We start from the raw sequence: 22,235 nt of genomic DNA on the forward strand, positions 1-22,235 counted from the left end.
GATGTTTGTACTTACTGCAGCACTTCATCATAGCTCCTACGCAATCAAGACTACCATGTACAGCTTGTTTTATGGCATGGTGGACAAGTAACTTAGTATCTAGGGGATGAAGTTTTCAGCTCCTTTGAGAAAGCATTATGTGGGGTTGAAAAGAAATTGAATCTTTCTTTTCCCTACATCCTCTTATTTATGTGGAAATGTTTGCTGTCTTCATCTAAGAAGCAGAAATTGTAAAGCTGAGATATTTCGTGTTGCTCTATGCACAGTGCATTAATTGCTTCTGGCTTTCAGGTGAAATGTCACAAATTTTAAGTACCACACACAATGTGGATGCTCATAGCAAATCACGTATTACAGGTTCACCTGCTATTTGTGCTCCTGCACTCAGTAAGGTGATTTGATCTTCACCTCCTGGTTGGAGTAATTAATGTGTCTTGTGGCAAGTACTTTGTCTTGGCAGGGTCAGTTCCCTTCCAAATGCATTTTAGCTGTGAATCCTCAAGGACAGAAAATTTCTCCTGTCAAAACCATGCCATTTAAAGCAGTTGAGAAGTTGTAGAAAGAGGGAAACAGAAGGAATCATTACCTCTTTTTTTTTTTTAACTCTTGAATGCCACAGTAAGAACAGTTTCAGGTAAGCTTTCAGCAAAGCATGTACATTACCACTGGAAATTATTTTCTCCAAGTAAGATGAGCCAGCAATAATCCCACACCAGCTACCTTCCATTTGAAGTCACATTTGAAGCATCAGAGTTCCCTAGTGAAAGCAAGATGAGTTTTTGCCCAGTTTACTGGATGTTTGATTCAGCTGGTCACTGCCACTTGCCATCCAGAATATTCACTTTTCTTCCCACTGCGCCAGTTGTAACACTCTTATTGAAATCTGAAAACAAAACAAAACAAACCTAAAATAAAACTAAAGCAGTCAAGTTTTACTAAAAATTTCACCAGGATTCTGAAGCTGGAGGAGAAATCTGGTAATATCCCTTCTGTAAGAATTTAGGGTATCTTTGAAACTTTTTTTTACAAATCTAAATAATCCTATGATCTTTCCTCCCTTACTGCTAGAAATGTGCTGTCCTCTGCCCATTTTCCATTTAGTGTGTAATGCAGTCTTTTCAATCTGCAAAGCTGCGTTTGTTCTGCAGGTGAAACATACTTTTTTTCAAACTTCTGCATGCACTGTCTCAAATCCCTTGCATCAGAAACTACTCATGCAGCAGTTTTTGTTATTTTGCCGAAGCCCACTGAAAAAAGAAAATGCACACTTCAATTTGCTGTGATTGCTACAGGTGCTTCTTAAATAATACTTTCTGATATGACTGCCTACTAAAGAAAAGGGGAAAAAAAAAATCCAAACAGATCTAAAATGCAGGAAGAGCTATTGAAATCAGTTTCAACAGGCTTCTCTAAAATGTTACATGAAGTTAAATGAATAGTACTACAAGAAGTAACTTTACAGTGGTCACATATCACGAATGGAAAAGCAAGCATATTTAAGTTTCATGATTTAATAGTACGTACATGCACAAGGATAAGAGGAAACCAACAGCAGATTGGGTTAAATTACGGAACTGTTGGAGTGAATTTTTTGAGGAAAAGAACGACCGAGGACTGCCGCAGGAGTTGTCTGGAAGCAGTAAAGGAGGTGAAATCCAGTAGATGGCACTCAAAGCTACAGCGCAATCCCAGAGCTCGCAGGGGCCTTAAACGTGCTGCACTGCAAGCAGCGGTCAGCAAGCTGAGAGCAGAGATCCCAGCAAAGATCTGGGGAAAAAGACTTACTAGTGTGCGAGGTGCTGTGCCATGGTATTCAAGGCAGCCGGGCTGCAGAAGACCAAGACAGGTGCAGATGGCATCTAGGTAGAAGCTCTGGCCACAGTAATCTGCTAGCTCTCAGGAAGGGTAGACCCGTTTCTCCATTGCAGCTCAGGCACCTTTAACTCCCTTCCCACCTCACCCCACAGCTAGCAGCAAAACTATGGAGGGAAATTATGAGTTCAGCTTCATAATAGGTTTTAAACAAGGGCATATTGAAGCAGAGTAAGGAAAGCAGTGCTATCACCTGGCTGAGAAAACTGGGGCTGTTCAGCATGGAGAAGGCTGAGTGGAGACCTCGGAGCAACCTTCCAGTATCTGAAGGGGGCCTGTAGAGGTGCTGGGAAGGGACTCTTCATTAGGGACTGTAGTGATAGGACAAGGGGTAATGGTTTCAAACTTAAAACAGGGGAAGTTTCGAGATACAAGGAAGAAGTTCTTTACTGTGCAGGTGGTGAGGCACTGGAACCGGTTGCTCAAGGAAGCTGTGAATGCTCCATCCCTGGCAGTGTTCAAGAGCGGGTTGGATGAAGCCTTGGGTGAGATGGTTTAGTGTGAGGTGTCCCAGCCCATGGCAGAGGTGCTGGAACTGGATGATCTGAAGGTCCTTTCCAACCCTAACTATTCTGTAATTCTATGATTCTATGATCATCTCTCAACAAGAGCTTAGAAACAAGCCACAAGGCAGGGCAACTCTCAGTATTGAACTTTGTTTCAAAATGAAGGTGCTTCTTCAGTTGCACATCCACAGAGCCAGCAGTGGCTCACCCTGACCAAGAGCCTAGGCTTGTAATCACTGTAAATAGAGATGAGTACTCTGCCCTGCATGCATAATTCACTGTGTGCATGTACTGCTAATGTTTGCCTAAACTTTGTTCTTCCTTTTACTGCCTTTAGAGTTCACAGGATCCCTTGAGAAATATGAGGAAACAGGTTCTTAAAACCAAATCAATTAGTGCATTCTAAAACATACATACTGTTTATATAGGTAAGCATAAAACCCAACAATAACTAAGACATTAATCCTTAATAAGACTTCTTTTTTTTTTTCCTTTTTTTTAACCTGTATCTCTCTTCCTCCACAGGGGATATTACAACTGGTCACAGCTACGAGGACTGAACCTTTCCTTTTACAGAGCAGATGCTATTGGCCCTTCTGGGCTGAATCTGGAACTTCTTTACAGCTGGATCAACAAGTTCCATGAATATTCAGGCACTAAGGAATTTGGGCAGATATTCAAGAAGTGGCAGGAGCCAGCTGCTGAATCTAAAGCTCTCCCAGGTTTTTATGCTGAAAACACAGCTATTCAGATTGCTTTATGCTCTCATGTGAGCACATTAAAGCATATGAAACAACAACAAAAAAATCCTGCTCTATTGATAAAAAACATGCAGCCATTTCCAAAGCTGCTCCTCACAGAAATGCACATTATTGCCCAGTAGCTGCTGCTTGACCCATCCCTTTGGATGAGAACTTGCTTTTGTTCTGCTCTTCCTCTTCTTGGGAGTAGTAATATGTGGGGATAGAGCTGATGAAGGGTTACTTTCTGAAGGGCTCAGGTCACAGACAGCATTTGCTCTCCCTGCCTCAGCTCTGAGATGGGCTGGGAAGCAGGTATGACAGACACAGATCCAGGGACTGCTGTGGGAGGGAAGCAGAAGAGGAGGGGCATAAAGGAACCGAGATGCAGCCTCTTTGCCTCTGCTCCAAGCTCTCAGGGCAGCCTCATCCTCAGTCCTTCAGGCACGGGCTTCTCTGCCACATGAGCTTCTCCAGCACCAGCTGCTAAACCTGCAGTTACCTCTTGGATGACACAAATTCCTCTACCCCCTTTTTTGCCAGCTTCTGGAAGAATTTGCACTGGAGACAAAGCACGCAAGAATCATCTGAAGAAAAATGCTCCCCAAAGACAAAACACAGAGCACTGCAAAACCCAAGCATTCAGCCTCTGGCCACCACTAACAAACAGACCTGCCTGGTAGCAGCCAGGGCTACAGTGACTGCTCCCTGCCTTCCAAGCAGCCTAGCTACATGGAGGAGCAAGAAGACATCTTTGTACTTTCCCTCGGAACCAGCACCAGCAAATGCAGCCTTGACACTAACCAAACAGGGACTCCAACATGCTGGTCAGGAGCAACCAGAGGTGGCCCAGAAGTGGTGATTGTACCAGTGCTTTTTGGATTGATTTTCCTCCTGGGAATAGTGGGAAACACATTGGTGTTGGTTGTTTTGGAACATTTCTGGCCTAGAAGACGCCCATTGTGCAGCGTTACCAACATCTTCATCCTGAACTTGAGCATTGCAGACTTCTCCTTTCTGCTGTTCTGTGTCCCCTTCCAGGCCACCATCTACTCCCTGCCAGAGTGGATCTTCGGTGCCTTCTTTTGCAAATGGGTTCACTACTTGGCTATGGCAACAATGCTGGTCAGCATCTTTACGCTGGTGGATATGTCCATGGACAGGTACATTGCTGTGGTCCACGCCAAGAGTTCACACTGCATCCGCAGCAAACACAACGCTGCCCTTGGTGTGGCTGTCATTTGGCTGCTGTCTCTAATCATTGCCATCCCTGTGGCCGAGCACCAGGCCCTCGTGAGTGGTCATCAGCAAGCACCCAACAGCTCCTTCTGCTGGGAGCATTGGGCAAATGGTTCAACAGCCAAGCAGATGTACAAGGTCACCATCCTGTTGGTGGGGTACCTCCTGCCCCTGGTGCTCATCACCTTCTGCTATGCCAAGGTGGGTGAGAGGGATGGGAGTAATGTTTAACTGGAGGGAAAGGTCACTCCCACACCTTTGGTGGCTTGGATGTGTACACTCAAGCTGCCCAGCCAGCAAACAATAGGTACAATCCTTTCCATATTCTTTCCAGTATAGAATATTTTGAGGCAGGGGAAGGGAAAGAAAACAAAATGAAATTATACCAGCTCACAAAAAGAATTACAGCTGCTAAGTTGACACCCAGCCTGACACCCAAATCCTGTAAAGACTTGCTGGTTTTCCTATTTTTCAGTTTGTTCTTTCTTGATAACCAATGTTTGTTCCCAGCAGGAGATAAAATTAATGGAGAAAGAAGCAATGGCACAGAGTGTACAGAAACAATATTAAAGACATCACCCCAATTTCTTTCTTCCTTTCCTTTTTTTTTTTTGACACAGAGCTCAGACACTGTGCCTTGCAAAAAAGATCTTAGAATTGGTTTTATTCAGCAAAAAGTCTCTTCCTTTCTTCTTGTGGATTGCTATAGCTCAAAGTTTTTGTTTCCCCTTACTGATCTTTACTGTGCTTAAGTCTGCGAGTTGTGCTAGCGTGCAGAATAACTATTCTGTGAACTCTGAATTAATACACTGTTGTGGAGTGCCAAGGACTGAACTTCCTTGTCAGTAGTCAGTGGCAGGTCTACCCTCTTGGAAACAAAATGTTTTCCTATTTAATAAAAAAAAAAACATTACTTTCCATACTAATGTGTTCTGCTATCATTAGCGCAGATGATAGCAGGAAAACACACTTAGGTTTAAGCTAAAAATCCCTAAACCTTAGGCTTTGCTTGCCACAAAAGGAAAAAGCCACTAGAGCTCTTAACTCACTGTAGCTCCAGCTGTTTGTCCCCTCACTGCCCTAGGTCAGCACAGCATCAACTGAAAGGTAAGCCGCATTTAATAATAATTGCTTTGGAAAATTTAGTTTCTTAGCTTCAAAGGCCAGAGAATTGCCAGGTTACTGCTGTGCTGTAATCAGATTTCAAAAGCTGATCTAGATGTTGTTAACTGAGCATTTCCCTACAGTGCTTTAACATTTCTTATAATTCTCTCTCTGAAATGAGAACCAACTCCAACTGCCTGCCCCATTTGTTAGTGCTGCATTCAGGACAGTCATACCAGGGTACACTATTGGCAGCCTGCTCTCTGCCTGTGTGTATAATCAGCCTAGACAATAAATGTAGATAATCTCAGGCACAATCTAAAATTCAAAATCCATGGAAAGACTTCTCTGGATTTCAGCATAGTGCTGATGGAGCTCTTATTATATGCTGAACTATATCTTCTGGAAGCACAGCAATTTCAAAGCTTTTGACAAGCCTTGTTTCTTGAAGGAGAAAGAACTGTGCAGAGCTTAGAATTAAAAGTCTTAAAACATCAAATTCAACTCTGGTTGAAGTCATGCTAAAACATTTTAATTTTTGGTGCTTGTATGAAAAGTTCAAATACTAGTGCACACAATTCAATTTCCCATTCAGTACATTACTCCTTTTTTCCCCCCAAGGTTCTGTATCATCTCCATACAAAAGTAAACATTTCCAAGAAGTCAGAGAGATCAAAGAGGAAGGTAAATATCTTTGGTTTAATCTGTACACTGACTATAATATAATAGATATATGAGGTTTCTAAAATAACTAATAGCCTTTTCAAGCTCCATACGCATACTGAAATGTCATTCATGTACCAGTCTTTCATCTCAGGTTTAGAATTCATGTTGACAGTTTATTATATCTTTATAGACACAGTACATTATGTTGCCATTATTGAAATGCTGTATTGATCTCTGTATACATGCCTTTTGATTTATTGTGCTATAATAGAATCCTACAATTACTATATTTTTTACACTGTCAGCCAGTAAGATACTTGGACTATAAAAATATTTAGGTGTTTTGAGGACACCTTAGCAAGCTAAAAGGAAAACACTTGAAGAGCTCTGAAGTACTTTTGCTGCTGTTTGCATGTAAGATCTTTTTTAAGGTTTGCAAGAACCTAGATCCTGGGTTGATCCCTCTGCAAGCCAAAGAACAAGATTATCCCTGGTTCAAGCTGCATGAAATAAGCAGAGCTGCAAGCATTTACTGGGGAAAATATTAATGATAGTTGCCCCCTGCCAAAAAAAAAAACAACAAAATCTTAGACTGGATAAGCCATAATTAATAGAAGCCTTCAGGCAGCAAAACTCACTGGCTTCAGCGATGCAACATCAGATTGACCTGACATGAAAGTGAAAAATGCTATTTCAGTCAGAAATGTTCTAATTATTGAGTGTACGTTGATAAGTGAAACTGTGGGCTATCTGACTAGTCAAAGACAGGAAGTGGTGAAGTACCGTTAGATGCTGACAGTGCAGTCCGGTCACAGTCTGTGCCAGTGATGCAGCAGCTGTACAACCCAAATTAGCAGTGTGTGTGCCTCTGAGCAGATGGGACAACCAGTGGAGATGACTAGAGAAAACCTTGATTTGTCTCAGTTGATGCACTGGCCTGTTTCAGGGCTACCTACCACACAAGGGCATCCCTACACAATATTGTTGTGATTCCATTTATGATATAAATGAAGGCCATTACAGCAAACAGGGCCATTTGACTGAAAAAGGTGTGCAAGACACAGAAATCAAAACTTTGACGTGACTCCAGAAAAAGAGACAGACACTGGTACCACAGCTGCAACAAACTACAGATGTTTTGAAACACAGAAACACTTTTGAAAACGTTTGGTCCATTAATTTATTTACTAGCCTGTAAATCTAGATCACTGTGTATGTCAGCATATACCAGACATCTTGCTTGTTCTGAAATACATGTGTGGCTTCAGTGGCTAAACCTAAATTGCCTTGATCTATCAAAAGAAATTGCAACACAACAGCAGTCTTCCAATATGAGGTGATAAAATCACCTGATTCATACCTCTTAATTCACAGCTTGCATCTTGACCATACTGATAGGGAAAACAAAGTGTCATACTGGTACAAAAGACTACAGTCTGGAGCTATAACTGCTCAGTTTCTACTTTATTCATACAGTTTCAAGATAGCACACCTGACTTATAATCGTCCTCCCATCCCTAAGGGAAGGGGATTTGGGTTTGGTCTGTTTGGTTTTTTGTTTGTTTAGTGTTGTGGTTTAAACCCAGTCAGGCAACTTGTTCACTCAATCCCAGTGAGTGGTGCCGGGCTGACAACAATCAAGGCCCAGCCCCCCCCCGGGGCTCTCCCCTTCCCCACTCCCCGAGGAACGGGGAGGAGGATCGAAAGGGTGCAGCTCCCACGGGTTGAGACAAGAATAGTCCAGCAACCAATGTACAACACAAATCACCACCGCTACCACCAACGACAACAATGATAACAGAAAATAACAAGGGAAGAGAATACGATACCACCGGCCAAGAAACGAGTCCCACCCAGAAGCCCCTCTCCTTCCGGGTAACTCCCAGTTACCCCCCACCCTGGGCATGACGTGCTGTGGTATGGAATACCTCCTTGGCTAGCCCGGGTCAGGCGCCCCGTCTCTGCTTCCTCACGGCTTCCCCTCCTCCCTGGCAGAGCATGAGCCTCACAAAGTCCTTGGTCAGGGTAAACATCACTTAGCAACAACCGAAAACATCGGTATCACCAGCACTGTTCCCAGGCTGGAAGTCAAAACACTGCACTGCACCAGCTACCACAAAGGAGAAACATGACTGCTACTGCTGAACCCAGGACATTTAGTTTGTGGGTTTGGGGTTCTTTTGTTATTGTGTTGCAGTTTTTTGTTTGTTTGTTTGTTTGTTTTTAAGAGATAGAAGTTTCCACTGCATACTGGTATATGAAGCATCTTCTCTAAGTAAGTCTTAAATGGCAGGCTTCACTTAAGCAGGATCTGAAGACAGTGCTGTCATGAAGACAATATTACCACAAGATATATCTGGGGTTCCAATGTGGATTTCATTGTGTGTCTGATGCCTTCAAATCACCTTTCTCTTCCCTTCCATTATTTGGCACCTTTCTGCTGCCTATCATTGTCCAATTTGCCACAATATTGTACTGAATGTTTGTGTTAGTTGAAGCTATGTAGGGACTAGATACATATAGTATCTCCGTAGATACTACAGGAGGGCCCTGTTCTCTAAGGCTTTGCCCAACATTTGGACAATGTTGGATACATTATTATAAAGTTAACTACAAACATATTTTCATTGAATGGGCCAGGTTTATTAATAACCCAGAGAGCTCTGACAGCTTCCCCTTCCAAGTCAGTGTTCAAATACTTCTGAAAAAAAAAAAACAAATTTGTGTTTACAGAATCCTAAAGATGACATACAATCTTCCAGGCACATACAGCATATGCTTGGGCTGTGATTTGTAAGCTTTTATGTTACAGCATGATTATTTTCAAACTGCAGCAGCTTTCTCAACTTATGCACACTTGAAAATTTGCAAAAATTTCCCGTGCACAAAATTGGTTGCATCCTGACTTCATTTTACATTCTTAAAAGAGCTTCACCTTTAATTCAGATTCCTACTTTGCAAATTTATATATATGCTTGTCATGTCAGCATTGGACATGCTCAATTTGATTTTTTTTTTCCATTCAGAAGTAATATTTGTGAATTAGATAAAGGAAGAATTTTAGGAATTTTTGCAAGCTTAGACTGAAATTCTGCATGGTCAACTAAGACTGTACTTGCAGAATAGATACATGACTGTCTGTTTCCACATTTAATACCACACTAGTGGTGCAGGTTTGTCAGCCTTAAAACTGACATGGTGCGATGCTGCAGGATTCCTCCTTGAAGTTTTGGATAACCATTTCCTAAGGCCAGACAGCAACACCAGATGCTAAGAAATTCTGTGGACCCCTGTAACACAAGCAAAGTGTATTTCAGTTCTGTTATTTCCTTTCTGCATTAGGCAGAGTACAGAAAGTCTCTAATTTGGCTCCAAGGAAAGCTAACAATTGCCTGTGTGACAGTGCTGAAAAGTGTTTCAGAAAAGCCCAGCCCTAGGAACTCTGAACGCACATTTGCAGTAAATAAGATGATTTAACAATGGAAATTGATGCAAACCAAGGTCTACTCTGATCATGAAATTGCCCTGTGGTGTTTTACTGACCTCTGGAGCTCATCAGAGTTTCTCAATGTTTACTCAGTTTTGTCCTTTACTTCTTTAAAGAACAAATAACAAGACTTGCAAACTGAACAATCGGAAATGCTTTTTCAAGTTTAAGAATGCTTCTGGGGATGTGAATTTCACAGATATTTTGCAAGCTCCCTTGAAAGGACACTAGGAGTTGTGGAACCTTGAGGCCAAAAACTCCAATTAACAGACCATCTGAGCCATTTAAAGCTAATAAATTACTACTACCCTTTTCTATTGTTTAGCTACAATAGAAAGATGAACCATGCTTATCTGGTGGGAGAGCAGTGTCTCTTGTTTTGTGCTCTATTCCTTTCCTAATAATTCCTACAATTTTATTTTTCTTATTTTATTACTTAAAAAAAATTAATTAAATTAAATAATTAAAAAAAAAATTTAAGCTATTAGTTGAGAACCAAACTGTCCACAAAATTACCATAAGTCCAAGATCTTGCCCCAAAATTGTAATGGCCAATTCTAAGCACACCTCTCTCTATGAAGCTGTTTTCTTCCTCAACTCATATAGAATCATACAATCATAGAATAGTTAAGGTGGGAAAGGACCTTAAGATCATCAAGTTCCAACACCCCTGCCATGGGCAGGAACACCTCACACTAAACCAAGTCACCCAAGGCCTCGTCCAACCTGGCCTTGAGCACTGCCAGGGATGGAGCATTCACAACCTCCCTGGACAACCCATTCCAGTGCCTCACCACCCTAACGGGAAAGAATTTCCTCCTTATATCCAATCTAAACTTCCCCTGTTTAAGCCGTTACCCCTTGTCCGTTCACTACAGTCCCTAATGAAGAGTCCATCCCCAGCATCCCTATAGCCCCCCTTCAGATACTGGAAGGCTGCTATGAGGTGTCCACGCAGCCTTCTCTTCTCCAGGCTGAACATACTGACTCCAGGCTGAATATACTCACAAATTATCTCTTACACATTAGGGAAACAGAGATACAAGTTAGAGATTAACATAACACAAAAAAATAACTTACCAGTAAATCACATCACCAGACTTTGTATTCAAAGTCAAGAGAACTCCCAGCCCACACACAAAGGCTGAGGAGTACGGTATGGTGTGGTGTGGTGTGGTGTGGTACGGTACAGTAAGGTATGGTATGGTGTGAAGAAATAGGACTAGCTAGAGTAAGTCTGCTTTTGGAGTCACTGCAGAATATTATTAACTGCAACTAGTTTTGGGGAGTAAGGGTGTTAGCGTAAGAACTGACACATAACCACCGGAAGGGTTATATGAGGTGCTTTATTGCAGCACTGGGAAACCAGGGGTACACACCCAAATCTGGCTTCAACCCCGTTACATCGCGCTCGCAATTTATACACTAAAAATGTCTGTCGTCATTAATACATATTCAACACAGATTACATCATTGACTAATACATATGCATCAAGGATTGCCACATCAGTCTATTACAACATCAGCCTCTTCTGCGCTTGCGCAGCCCCCCTCTGGTGGTCGTCTTGATGAAGCAAGGAGTCTTCCTCAGATGCAGTATGAAATCTTCCTCAGGTCGTCCTGTTCACTTTTTGTTCCTTGGACATGTTCCGACCATTATGTGGATGCCAGCATTCTCTTATTTTCACTTGACTACTCCTGGTACCTTCGTGAGTTCTGCTTCGGTAGAGTTTCACAATACTCCCCTAAATCCACCCATATACACTTCCCCATATATGGCTATGTTAATTGCTTATCATTATAGCTACCATTGTAATATTTAGTTATAAAGTAACTAAGATACACAATAGCAGAATTTCAACTTGTTCTTAATACAAAAGAAACCCTCTACTGATTAACAGATTTTCAAATATAATCATCTTTTCTCTTTGTACTATTGTTTCAACGCACAATTTCACCTATTACTAACAAGGGGAAGGATGAACCGAAGTCCAAACCAAGTTTATTACATCCTCCATCCTCCCACAGAGCAGTAATAAAGGAAGAGTCAGTTGATATTTGCTGGTAAGACAGTGTGGAAGAACAGGCATAGGCTTCTTTATGCTTCTTCTTTCAGAATCATAGAAGGAAAACAAACAGAGAAAAAAACTACCACATTCAGAAAACAGCAGTTGTCTCACTAATGAAGCACAGTTTTTCTGCAAGTTAGCAAGAATGCACTTAATGTTCTTTCCTGTTTCTGTGTGGCTGAGGTACACAGTACAAATGGATGGTCTTATCAGCTCTGAAAAAAGACGTGCAGCTAAGGGTCTCAAACTGTGACTAGGTCAGGAAAGTGACAAACTCTCTACCTTGGGAAAGGGAAAAAAAGACAAAAGCAGGAAAGCATAAATGAGAGTCAGATCACCTGTAGAGATATCAAAAGAATAAGCAGGTAAATTCTGGACAATCTGTACAAGGCAGATACAACGGGTGGGGGCGAGGGGGAGGGCAATAAGAGAGAAGTTTATTTGAGAAACAAAAATATTTAGGATTCTCCTAGTCTTCATTTCCCACGATGCTATAGATTCAAAAATAATGCTCTAAGTTACTTCATGATCTGCTTGAAGCACTTCTAGAGGTATAAAAAGTGAGTTAGATAATCCAGTAGTGGCCATTGTACATGTCTACTACGGACCCACTGAACCTTTGGAGGTGAACCAGAAGACTGGTACTAAGTGGGCACAGCTAGACCAACAGTAACCCATTAACTGTGCTAATTACCACAGCCCACTGAACACTCTCAAACACTACACAAACTGTTTGGGTCAGTCCTTCACAGCTGGTACTAAGGTTAGGTTTAGCTACAAAGTTATCAGACTAAAAGCCAAACAGATTTTATTTCAGTTTCCTCTGTCTTAACTAGATATTCCCCAACTTGAAAATACAGAAGTTGCATTTCCAAAACAAGTTTCTTGAGTCATGAATTATGTACATCATTGCTCTAGTATTGTCTATGTTTTGTACCTGCAAGATCCCAAGTAGATGGACCTCAGAAAAAGATTTGTGCTAATACATAGCAACTGCAAATCCATTTTTTAATATGCAGCTCTATGTTAAATATGTGGTTTGTTATTTCACAATAAAGGGAGACAAGAATATACGCATACATCCCTTATTCAAAAGAATATTTCAGTGCTTGCAGCCCCTAATTTAAGCACAGGATGCCATGTCATGGTAACAAGCCTAAGCTACTTAACACTGCTGGAGGGTAATCAAGTAGCACCATTATTACTGTGCTAAAGGTAACTAAGCACAGTTCTAAGGGTAGAAACTGTTTATTAATTTGTTTAGAACCTTTCATAACAGAGTAGACAAGTTAGACCCCACAAGGCCACTATATCTGTCTTTCAGTTCCATCAGCTTCTAATCATACCACCACAAGGACAGCATCTGATTCCCAGCATGGCCAGTCTGAGGGCATTTGGGATCAGAGTTTGTTATTCACATGTGAATATGCTTTGTCAGTTTATATGTCAGGCAATTTTTCCCCCACAGTTACTTTCAATAGCCTTAATATTCCTCAGCCTCCAAATCCTATGGATTATTATTTCCACTCTCCCATGTAACATAGTGGCAGCCTCTGAAATGTTTGAGGTTTTATGGGCACTATCTATATTGATGAGAAACTTAACATGAGCAGGCAGGGTGTGCTCACAGCCCAGAAAGCCAACTGTATCCTGGGCTGCATCAAAAGGAGCGTGACCAGCAGGTCCAAGGAGGTGATCCTGCCCCCTTTACTCTGCTCTTGTGAGACCTCACTTGGAGTACTGTGTGCAGTTCTGGTGTCCTCAACATAAAAAGGACATGGAACTGTTGGAGGAAGTCCAGAGGAGGCCATGAGGATGATCAGGGGACTGGAGCACCTCCCATATGAAGACAGGCTGAGAAAGTTGGGGCTGTTCAGCCTGGAGAAAAGAAGGCTGCGTGGAGACTTCATAGCAGCCTTCCAGTATCTGAAGGGGGGCTATAGGGATGCTGGGGAGGGGCTCCTTGTCAGGGACTGTGGTGGTATGACAAGGCGTAATGAGTTCAAACTTAAACAGGGGAAGATTCAAGATATAAGGAAGAAGTTCTTTGTGGGTGGTGAGGCACTGGAACAGGTTGCCCAGGGAAGTTGTGAAAGCTCCATCCCTGGCAGTGGTCAAGGCCAGGTTGGATGGAGTCTTGGGTAACATGGTTTAGTGTGAAGTGTCCCAGCCCATGGCAGAGAGGTTGGAACTGGATGATCTTCAGGTTCTTTCCAACTGTAACTATTCTAAAATGTTATGATTTTATTCTGTCTCCATTACTTATAGACTTATTTGCGTGAGCCAAAAGAAGGCAATCCTTGTTTTCCACAGAGGAGAACTGGGTTTAACATCCTTTTTCATAATGTCATAATTTGCCCGCCTGGCAGTTGTCAGTGTTGCCTGTGTTATTCTGCCTTCATTACTGACAGAGGAAGGCAAACTCACTCATCCCACACTCTCTTCATCACTGAAGCCATTTTAACTTGTGACATTGTCTTTTCCAGACAGCACAGACCGTGCTGCTTGTGGTTGCTGTGCTCCTGCTCTCCTGGCTGCCACTGGGCTGAGTTTGGGCAGTTTCCTCTGAACAACATCTCCTTTACCTTCCGCATCATCTCTCACTGCCTAGCCTATGGGAACTCCTGCATCAACCCCATCATTTACGCTTTCCTCTCGGAAAATTTCCGCAAGGCCTGCCAGCAAGTGCTCACCCACAAGCTCTTCCTGCAGCCAGTTCCTGCTGAGAAATTGGTCAGAGTACGTATGGAGAACTTTTCCACCATGCACTCTACCACTAACATGTAAATCAGGCTCACAAATACATTTCAGGAGGAAGAGGAGGGGAAAGAGTGCTGTCTGGGGAAAACAAGTACACAAGTACATTTCAGGGAGCAGTGCAACCTGCAAAAATATGGATTTTGTTAGATTACCAGAGTGGTAGGAGGCATTTTCCATGTGGCTGTTAGGACACTTGACACAGCTCATCCTAGGGCACCTTGATAGGTGCAACATAAATTTTTTAATGTCCTTGTACTGCCCATAAGACAGAACTCCTATGTTGTTGTAGTTATGTCTAAAATTCATAGTAGTAGTAACATAGTAGTCTAAAATAAGAGTTCCACAGAAGACAGGACAGACAGAGAAGAACAGTTAATTATGCATGCAGACCGTCATTAGGATGTGAGCAGTTAAGTGATGTGATGTTTAAAGAGCAAGAAAAAGTTTAAGAAAAATTACTCTAAAACACGTTTGAATACATCTTTGTTTCTTAAGCAAGTTTGACCATACACAAGCTACATTTTTAGCTCATTAGCTCTGATAGGTTCTCTAAATCTCTTTGAAGGCTTTGCTATAGCATTTACCTATTGGGTAGTAGAACTTTCACACAGCACGTCACTGATGTGCATGTCTGCATTTGTTAGCTCTGTATCAGCTTACATATCCCAAGTTTTGAATGTGTATGCGCTCCCAAATGAAAGTACTGACGTTTATCCCCGGCTCCAGTAACTGTCTCTTTGTGAGCAACAGTCCCAGCGGCATTTCTCAAAATATGCTTAAAAGAACAGTAGTTTTGCTTGAAAGCAACGTCTACTTGAAAGCAATGTTTACAAAAGGCTTTATTGTTAAACATAGTGTTCTTTGAGTATGTTTATCTAAAGCTTTTAATTGGCTACTTTAGTATATACATGTCAAAAGTTTTGGGGTTTTTTGCTAGGAATATTTGTTGTGATGTGTTGTGACATGATGTGTTGTGACTTGTTCTGATGTGTTGTGATTAAGGGTACCATAGCAATGCTTGGGTTAAACATTGTTGGGATCAAGTTCAAGTTCAAGGTTCCTGTTTGTAAATACATAAAGTGCATATTACTTCAAAATTAAGACGCATATGGGTAAAAGGACTTTATTATTTCACTGTGTTGTCTAATTTGATTATACAGTGTGCTACAATCCAGACTGACCTGTCATGGGATTCACTGTAACACAATTCATTGTAACACAATCTGCAACAGTTAGGAAATCTTAACCAGAACAACTGACTGATATAGTTCAATATAACAACTATCAGAAGACAAATACTTAAAGTCAGACATTTGAGATCCCAAGCAACAACTTTCCTCAGAAACTTACGAGGGCATCTCCGTCTTATTCTGGGAAGCAGTCACCATCACCAGCTGCCTCAGGAAAGACACTCTATGAAGCAGGTAGTAATTTATTCTAATACAGTGAAGTACTGAAGCTTGAAAACTATGAGATTCAAATTATATGATGCTTGAGATGGAGCCAGCCTGAAATTTCTTGGGCAAAGCAGACAAGCAAATATTAAAATTTCTTACTTGGAGTTTCTCAAATACAATTTACCTCACTTAAATTAATATGTATGCCTACAGTTAAAGAAAGCTATTTCTCAGCAGTTCAGAGAACCTGCTACAACGTAAGATGCATATTAATGAATGGAAATATGATCTTGAAATTACAATACCAGATTTTCTCCAGATTTCTGTTCAAGTTTTTGCCCTACTGTTACACATGAACAGTAAGCTTCTGCTTGTGGACACAAAAGCTGCCTGAATTGCAGCTGAATGATCTACAGAGGAGACACAAGTAGTCTACACAATGAATGGTCCAAAATACAAAGATTTCCAGTCTCCGAGAGAATTGCTCTTCCACTGCATTTCTAATTGAAAGTTTTCTATTATATGAAATAATTTTATCACAGCTTGCAACTTCCCCTAAGAGCCCCTTAACTGTGCAATGTGAGCAGAGTACATGGGTACAATTTCTAGGTTATACAGCCTTATTCTTAACTGATTGCAAGCTTTCTGTTTGTTAGTTTTTACTCAGAATACTACAAGTAGCTCCAGAACATGATTTCCTCTACTATCAGATATATAGATACTGTTCTGTGTTCTTTTACCAGCTTACTATTTCTACATACTGAGCTTAATACAGGCTGAAGTGGACAGCATGGGAAAAACAACCATTAAAGGAAAAAGCTATGACAAATCACTGAAACAGAAATCAGAGCTAAAACGCTGGGTTTGTGTGATTATTTACCATGGATACAAACTAGCAGCCAGATACAAAATAACCTCCTTTTGGTTTAAAGCAAAAAAGAACAATGGCAAGGTACTCAAAAGAAATCTTACACTCACTCTGTTACAGGTGAGCCATTAGAACCTGTGAGTTAGAATTAGAACCTGACTTCCTTCCTTTAACAGGAGATTTTTTTTTTTTTATTTTTGGTGTGTTGGGTGGTTTCTTTTGTTTTTACAATCAGTTTAGTCTGGACATGTCATCACAGCATGCAGAAACAATGTGCAGAAAATACTTAAAGGCTTTTAAAAAATTTATTTAACAGAACACAAAGCAGCAAGATCCCATTTCTCAGTGAAAGGTGACTATAAAATGCCAAATTAAGACCCTGAAAAAGCCTCATGCTTTATTGTGCCTTCTTGTTCCCACCAAATAAGATAAAGAATTATCTGGTCTAGAATTCTCTGGATGAACTGCTACATCACAAGAAAATCAGATACAATTTGTCCTTTAGTCTTTCTACATGTACCTATAATCGCTTGAGTTAGTGAAATATTTTCATTTTCTTTCCTGCCACAGTAGTAATTTTAAAGCTTTAACAACGAACGTTTAGCTGCTGGTGGTAGGAAGCAATGAAACACAAGAGAGCTGCACATCATACAGGCATGCTTTCATTCTGATATGGATTCAAGTTAGAAGTCTAAACAAAAATAAACAAAGTCAACTGATAATTCTTCAGTCTTCTTCAAAGGCATTATGTTACTACTCACAAACTTCCTTTTGGAAAGCTATGAACTGTGATGCCTCTGGACATGACTACTGCAGCTTAAAGAACACTGCACAGAGTTAACCTGGTCACCTGGTTCGGGAACTCAATCCTCTATTCTTCCAGTCTAACTTACACACAGAAGCTCATTTGCTCTGCCTTAATGACTTCACACTTAGGCCATATATTACTGCTTGGCAATCTGAATCAACCCCTGTTAGGTGAAGATTTATTAATAGAGGAGTCCATGCCTGGGAGACCTGTCCTTTTCCGGGCTGCAGTCTCTATTTTCCGCACCAGGTCCACATCCCACCGATGGGTGACAAAACTAACCACAGCTCCAGGTGTCTTGCTTCCAACCCGTCCAACTCGCCCCACGCGGTGCAGGTAGTCCTGCAGGGTGTCTGGGAAGTCATAGTTGACCACTAGCTGCACACTGCTGGTGTCCAGCCCGCGTGAGGCAAGGTCAGTGCAGACAAGGATAGACACGTCACCCTTCTGGAATAAGGCAAAGATGTCAGCTCTAGCAGCTGCTGACATCTGTCCCTGCAACCTCAGGTGCTTGATTTTGTGGTCATCCAGGATATAACCCAGCCAGTTGACAGTGCTGGCACTTTTACAGAAGATAATAATAGCCCCACTGGACGCTGGGTGGTCCTTGAGGAGCTGCAGCAGTTCAGGCAGCTTGTCCTGACCTTTGATGCGGACAAACTTTTGATGGACATGGGGTGGCAGGCGGTGCAGGCTCTGGGTGGCAAGGGTGACAAACTGGCCCACATCGGTGAACTTCCCCAGCGTCTGGCTCAGCCCCGTGGGGAATGTGGCTCCAACCACCACCACCTGGGTCCTCTCTTCCCCCGGGCCACTTGGCCCGGGCGCATCAACGGCCAGGGGCGCGTGTGCCAGGATCTCCTCCAGGATCCCCGCGAAGGAGTCATCCATCAGGGTGTCCGCCTCGTCCAGCACCATCCAGCGCAGCCGCTCCAAAGCCAGGAAGCGCCGCCGCAGCGCCTCCCGCAGCGCCCCGGGGGTGCCCAGCAGCACAGCGGGGCCCGGCGGCGGGGCCCGCAGCTGCCTCCGCAGCCCGCCCGCCGCGCCTCCGCCTGTGAGCCCGCGCACATGTAGCCCTGCCGGCCGACAGAGCACCGCCGCCACCGCGCCCACCTGCAGCGCCAGCTCCCGCGACGGCAGCACCACCAGCCCGCGGGGCGCCGGCGGCCCCGCCGCCTCCACCTCCAGCGCCGGGGGGCGGGAGAGCAGCCCGTCCAGCAGCGGCAGCAGGTAGGCCAGAGTCTTCCCGCTGCCGGTCTCGGCGGCGCAGAGGGCGCTCCTACCGCGGCGCAGCGCGGGGATGGTGATGCGCTGCACCGCCGTGGGACGGCTGATGGAGAGGCCTCCCAGGCCGGCTAGCAGCGCCGGCTGCAACCCCATCTCCTCAAAGGACGGGCCCTGCCCCGCATCAGGCGGCGGCGCCTGCAGGGCCGGAGCCGCCGCCTGTGAGGGCTCCAGCTGAAAGTAGTCCCCGCAGGCCTTCCTGTGCTTCCAGCCTGCCGACACCAGCTGCGGTTGCTCCCAGCGCCCCACCGTCTGCCAGCGGGGCTGGCTCAGCTCTGGCCGCCGGCTCCGCAGCAGCAGCTTCCCGGTTGGCGGCGCCGCCGCCTCTCCTTGCTTGCGCTCACGGCGCTGCGCGGCCCGCTGCAGCCGCACCCGCAGGGCCCAGGGGACGCGCACCACGTTCTCAGGGGGGGGCGCCGCGCCCTCCGCCGCCCCGGTGGCCGTCAAGCGCCGCGGAACCAGCGGGAAAGCAGCCACCGCCCCGCCGCGGCTCAGCGCCATGACTGCCTTTCACGTGGTGGCGGCGGCGGCGCTGCCCGATGACGCTGTGAGCAGACGCTTCCCCTGGTTCCCCCGCCCCCAAGAGTCGCGGCATAGCCACGCGAAAACGGTGAGTGCCCCGGAGAAGGGGCGCGCGGCAGCACCTTACTTAGGGGCGGCGGCAGCGGGTACCTCAGGAGGCGGCGGCGGTGGGCGCCTCATGTTCGCGTTTTCGGTTGGAGGCTGAGAGCTGACCCCCGCGGGAGCAAACATGGCCCTAAGCGCCTCTCGCAGGGGCGGCCCGGCGCGCCTGGTCGGAGAAGGATCCCCCACGGGCCTCCCTGACACCTCAGGGCCCGCTGAGCGAGCGGCAGAGCAGCGGCTAGCTGGTTCGCTGCCGTGGGAGCGCTGTTAGGTGTGACCAGGCCACACGCTGCTCCCACTTCCATTCCCGCCAAAGGAAAGTTCTGGGCGTTCACTAGTAGGAAAAGATATTCCATGTCGCTCTCCTGCGATTTTCTCTCTCAGGTATTGCCGCAACAGGAATGACGGTGAACACAGCTCTGTGTTTTAGAGGAAAGAAGATCCTGGCTCCAATGGTCAGAGTGGGAACATTGCCTATGCGTCTTCTTGCTCTGGACTATGGTGCTGATATCGTGTACTGTGAGGTATGAAGGATACGCAGATGAGAGCGTCTTAACTAGTAACATAATTGTACAGAAAAGTACCATTAGAGTTTGTTTATTGTAGAACTTTTTCCTTCTACACATACTTTTCATTAGAAAAATGGAGAAAGGTCCCTGGCTAAAGGCATTTCCCTTTGAGCAGTCCTCAAGTTACACAAACCTGTATTTTAAGACTGTTTAATAATTTCAGTTTATTTAGACAAGACACGATAATTTCCTCACATTCTACTGGGTTTGGTTATTCTTGGTGTTTGGTTTTGTTTGGGTTTATTTTTTTGAGTCATAACATTGAAGGAAGCTTTAGACTGACATACTGTCTCACCTGGTTAGTTATGCTGTGCTAACCCAGAGCATCGGTATATACCCCTCACAGTGCTGCTGTCATTGTTGCTTAACCACTTTTCTTAAAGCTGACAAGTTGAGACCCCAGTTTGCTGCAGGTATCACTGGTAAGACTGCTCTGTAACTAAAGGTAATTAGTCTTCACTGTCTTTGTTGTTACAGTGCATCAGTATTCCCATTTTCTCCTTCAGCATGATTATTAGCTCTTCTATTGCACCAGTACAAGTTAAATAACTCAATTCAAAGAAAAAAAATAGTAAAGAGTTAAATATAATGTAAACATACCTTAAATACTGGTATTCCTGGGGAATATTAGATCTATACCAATAGAACAGACTGAAACAAACTGAGAATATGTCATTTATAATGTTCTTCAAGAATCTCTACAGCAGTAATCTTCTGAGTTTGCTCACTGCCCCTCTTTGGGGAAGGGAGAGATTTGTTCTGAGAGACAATATGCTGTTTTTATCTTGGCCACAGCTCACCTTTTGTCTCTAGCTTCTGGAATTACAAGTAATATTTATTTATTTGGATCAGCTCCATGTGAAATAATTATTGCTGAAAAATGTGTTTTTTCTTGATTTCAGTAAGGCATTTGATACTTTCTCCCACAGCATCCTCACAGATAAGCTGAGGAAGCATGGGCTTGATGATCGGGTAGTGAGATGAATCAAGAACTGGTTGGAAGGAAGAAGGCAGAGAGTTGTGGTCAGTGGGGCAGAATCTAGCTGGAGGTCTGTGACTAGTGGAGTCCTTCAGGGGTCGGTGCTGGGACCAGTGCTGTTTAATATTTTCATCAACGACCTGGATGAGGAAACTGAATGTACCCTCAGCAAGTTTGCTGATGACACTAAACTGGGAGGAGTGGCTGACACACCAGAGGGCTGTGTTGCCATTCAGCGAGACCTGGACAGGCTGGAGAGTTGGGCGGAGAGGAACTTGATGAAATTCAACAAGGGCAAGTGTAGAGTCTTGCATCTGGGGAAGAACAGCCCCATCTACCAGTACAGGTTGGGGGCTGACCTGCTGGACAGTGGTGAAGGGGAAAGGGACCTGGGGGTCCTGGTGGATAGGAGGATGACCATGAGCCAGCAATGTGCCCTTGTGGCCAAGAAGGCCAATGGCATCCTAGGGTGCATTAGAAAGGGTGTGGTTAGTAGGTCAAGAGAGGTTCTCCTCCCCCTCTACTCTGCCTTGGTGAGGCCGCATCTGGAATATTGTGTCCAGTTCTGGGCCCCACAGTTAAAGAAGGACAGGGACCTGCTGGAGAGAGTCCAGCACAGAGCCACAAAGATGATTAAGGGAATGGAACGTCTCTCTTATGAGGAGAGGCTGAGAGAGCTGGGACTCTTTAGCTTGGAGAAGAGGAGACTGAGGGGTGACCTCATCCATGTTTACAAATATGTGAAGGGTGAGTGTCAGGATGATGGAGCTAGGTTTTTTTCAGTGATGTCCAGTGATAGGACAAGGGGCAGTGGCTGTAAACTAGAGCATAGGAGGTTCCATGTGAACATCAGGAAAAATTTCTTTACTGTGAGAGTGACAGAGCACTGGAACAGGTTGCCCAGAGGGGCTGTGGAGTCTCCTACATTGGAGATATTCAAGGCCCACCTGGACAAGTTCCTGTGTGATGTACTGTAGGTTACCCTGCTCTTGCAGGAGGGTTGGACTAGATGATCTTTTGAGGTCCCTTCCAACCCTTAGGATTCTGTGATTCAGAAGAACTCTCAAAATTCAGTAGAATAGTTGCTGCTGTCTGATACAAAATGGGAGTAATAAGGTGTGTTTTTCTTTTTTGACAAACAGTAGTTAACAGCTTCCCAGTTTATGAATTATGACCTTTGCTTTATGTGGGAATAAGTGAGAATACCTTTTCTTATTCTCTGGGAGGTTAACTGTAGATCGTTGTTGCGGATTAAGCCCAGCC

The 22,235-nt window shown here is 44.0% G+C and overlaps 3 protein-coding genes across 3 annotated transcripts in view; 2 read left to right on the plus strand and 1 right to left on the minus strand.

The window, feature by feature from the left end:
• The first annotated feature begins 3,729 nt into the window (after window positions 1-3,729).
• Window positions 3,730-14,470, plus strand: LOC130610620 (galanin receptor type 1-like). The gene is given in 4 exon segments (XM_057430644.1): window positions 3,730-4,558; window positions 6,083-6,145; window positions 14,170-14,222; window positions 14,224-14,470. Coding segments are annotated over 4 exon segments (1,071 nt in total). The 5' UTR covers window positions 3,730-3,850.
• A 2,524-nt stretch (window positions 14,471-16,994) lies between these two features.
• On the minus strand, window positions 16,995-19,360 carry DDX28 (DEAD-box helicase 28). Its single transcript, XM_057430637.1, has one exon. It carries the CDS (start codon window positions 19,299-19,301, stop codon window positions 17,673-17,675), a length of 1,629 nt encoding a protein of 542 aa, XP_057286620.1. The 5' UTR covers window positions 19,302-19,360; the 3' UTR covers window positions 16,995-17,672.
• Window positions 19,361-19,809: 449 nt separating this feature from the next.
• DUS2 (dihydrouridine synthase 2) overlaps window positions 19,810-22,235 on the plus strand; it is a 29,049-nt gene continuing 26,623 nt past the window's right edge. Inside the window, exon 1 of the mRNA XM_057430638.1 lies at window positions 19,810-19,948. Within this exon, the coding sequence (XP_057286621.1) occupies window positions 19,826-19,948 (123 nt within the window). The 5' untranslated portion in view covers window positions 19,810-19,825. The remainder of the gene's footprint in view (window positions 19,949-22,235) is intronic.

Source organism: Pezoporus wallicus, unplaced genomic scaffold (genome assembly GCF_028554395.1).
Source record: "Pezoporus wallicus isolate ANWC-B61680 ecotype Strahan unplaced genomic scaffold, APGP_CSIRO_Pwel_v1 contig_8518, whole genome shotgun sequence".
NCBI classification, from domain to species: Eukaryota; Metazoa; Chordata; class Aves; order Psittaciformes; family Psittacidae; genus Pezoporus; species Pezoporus wallicus.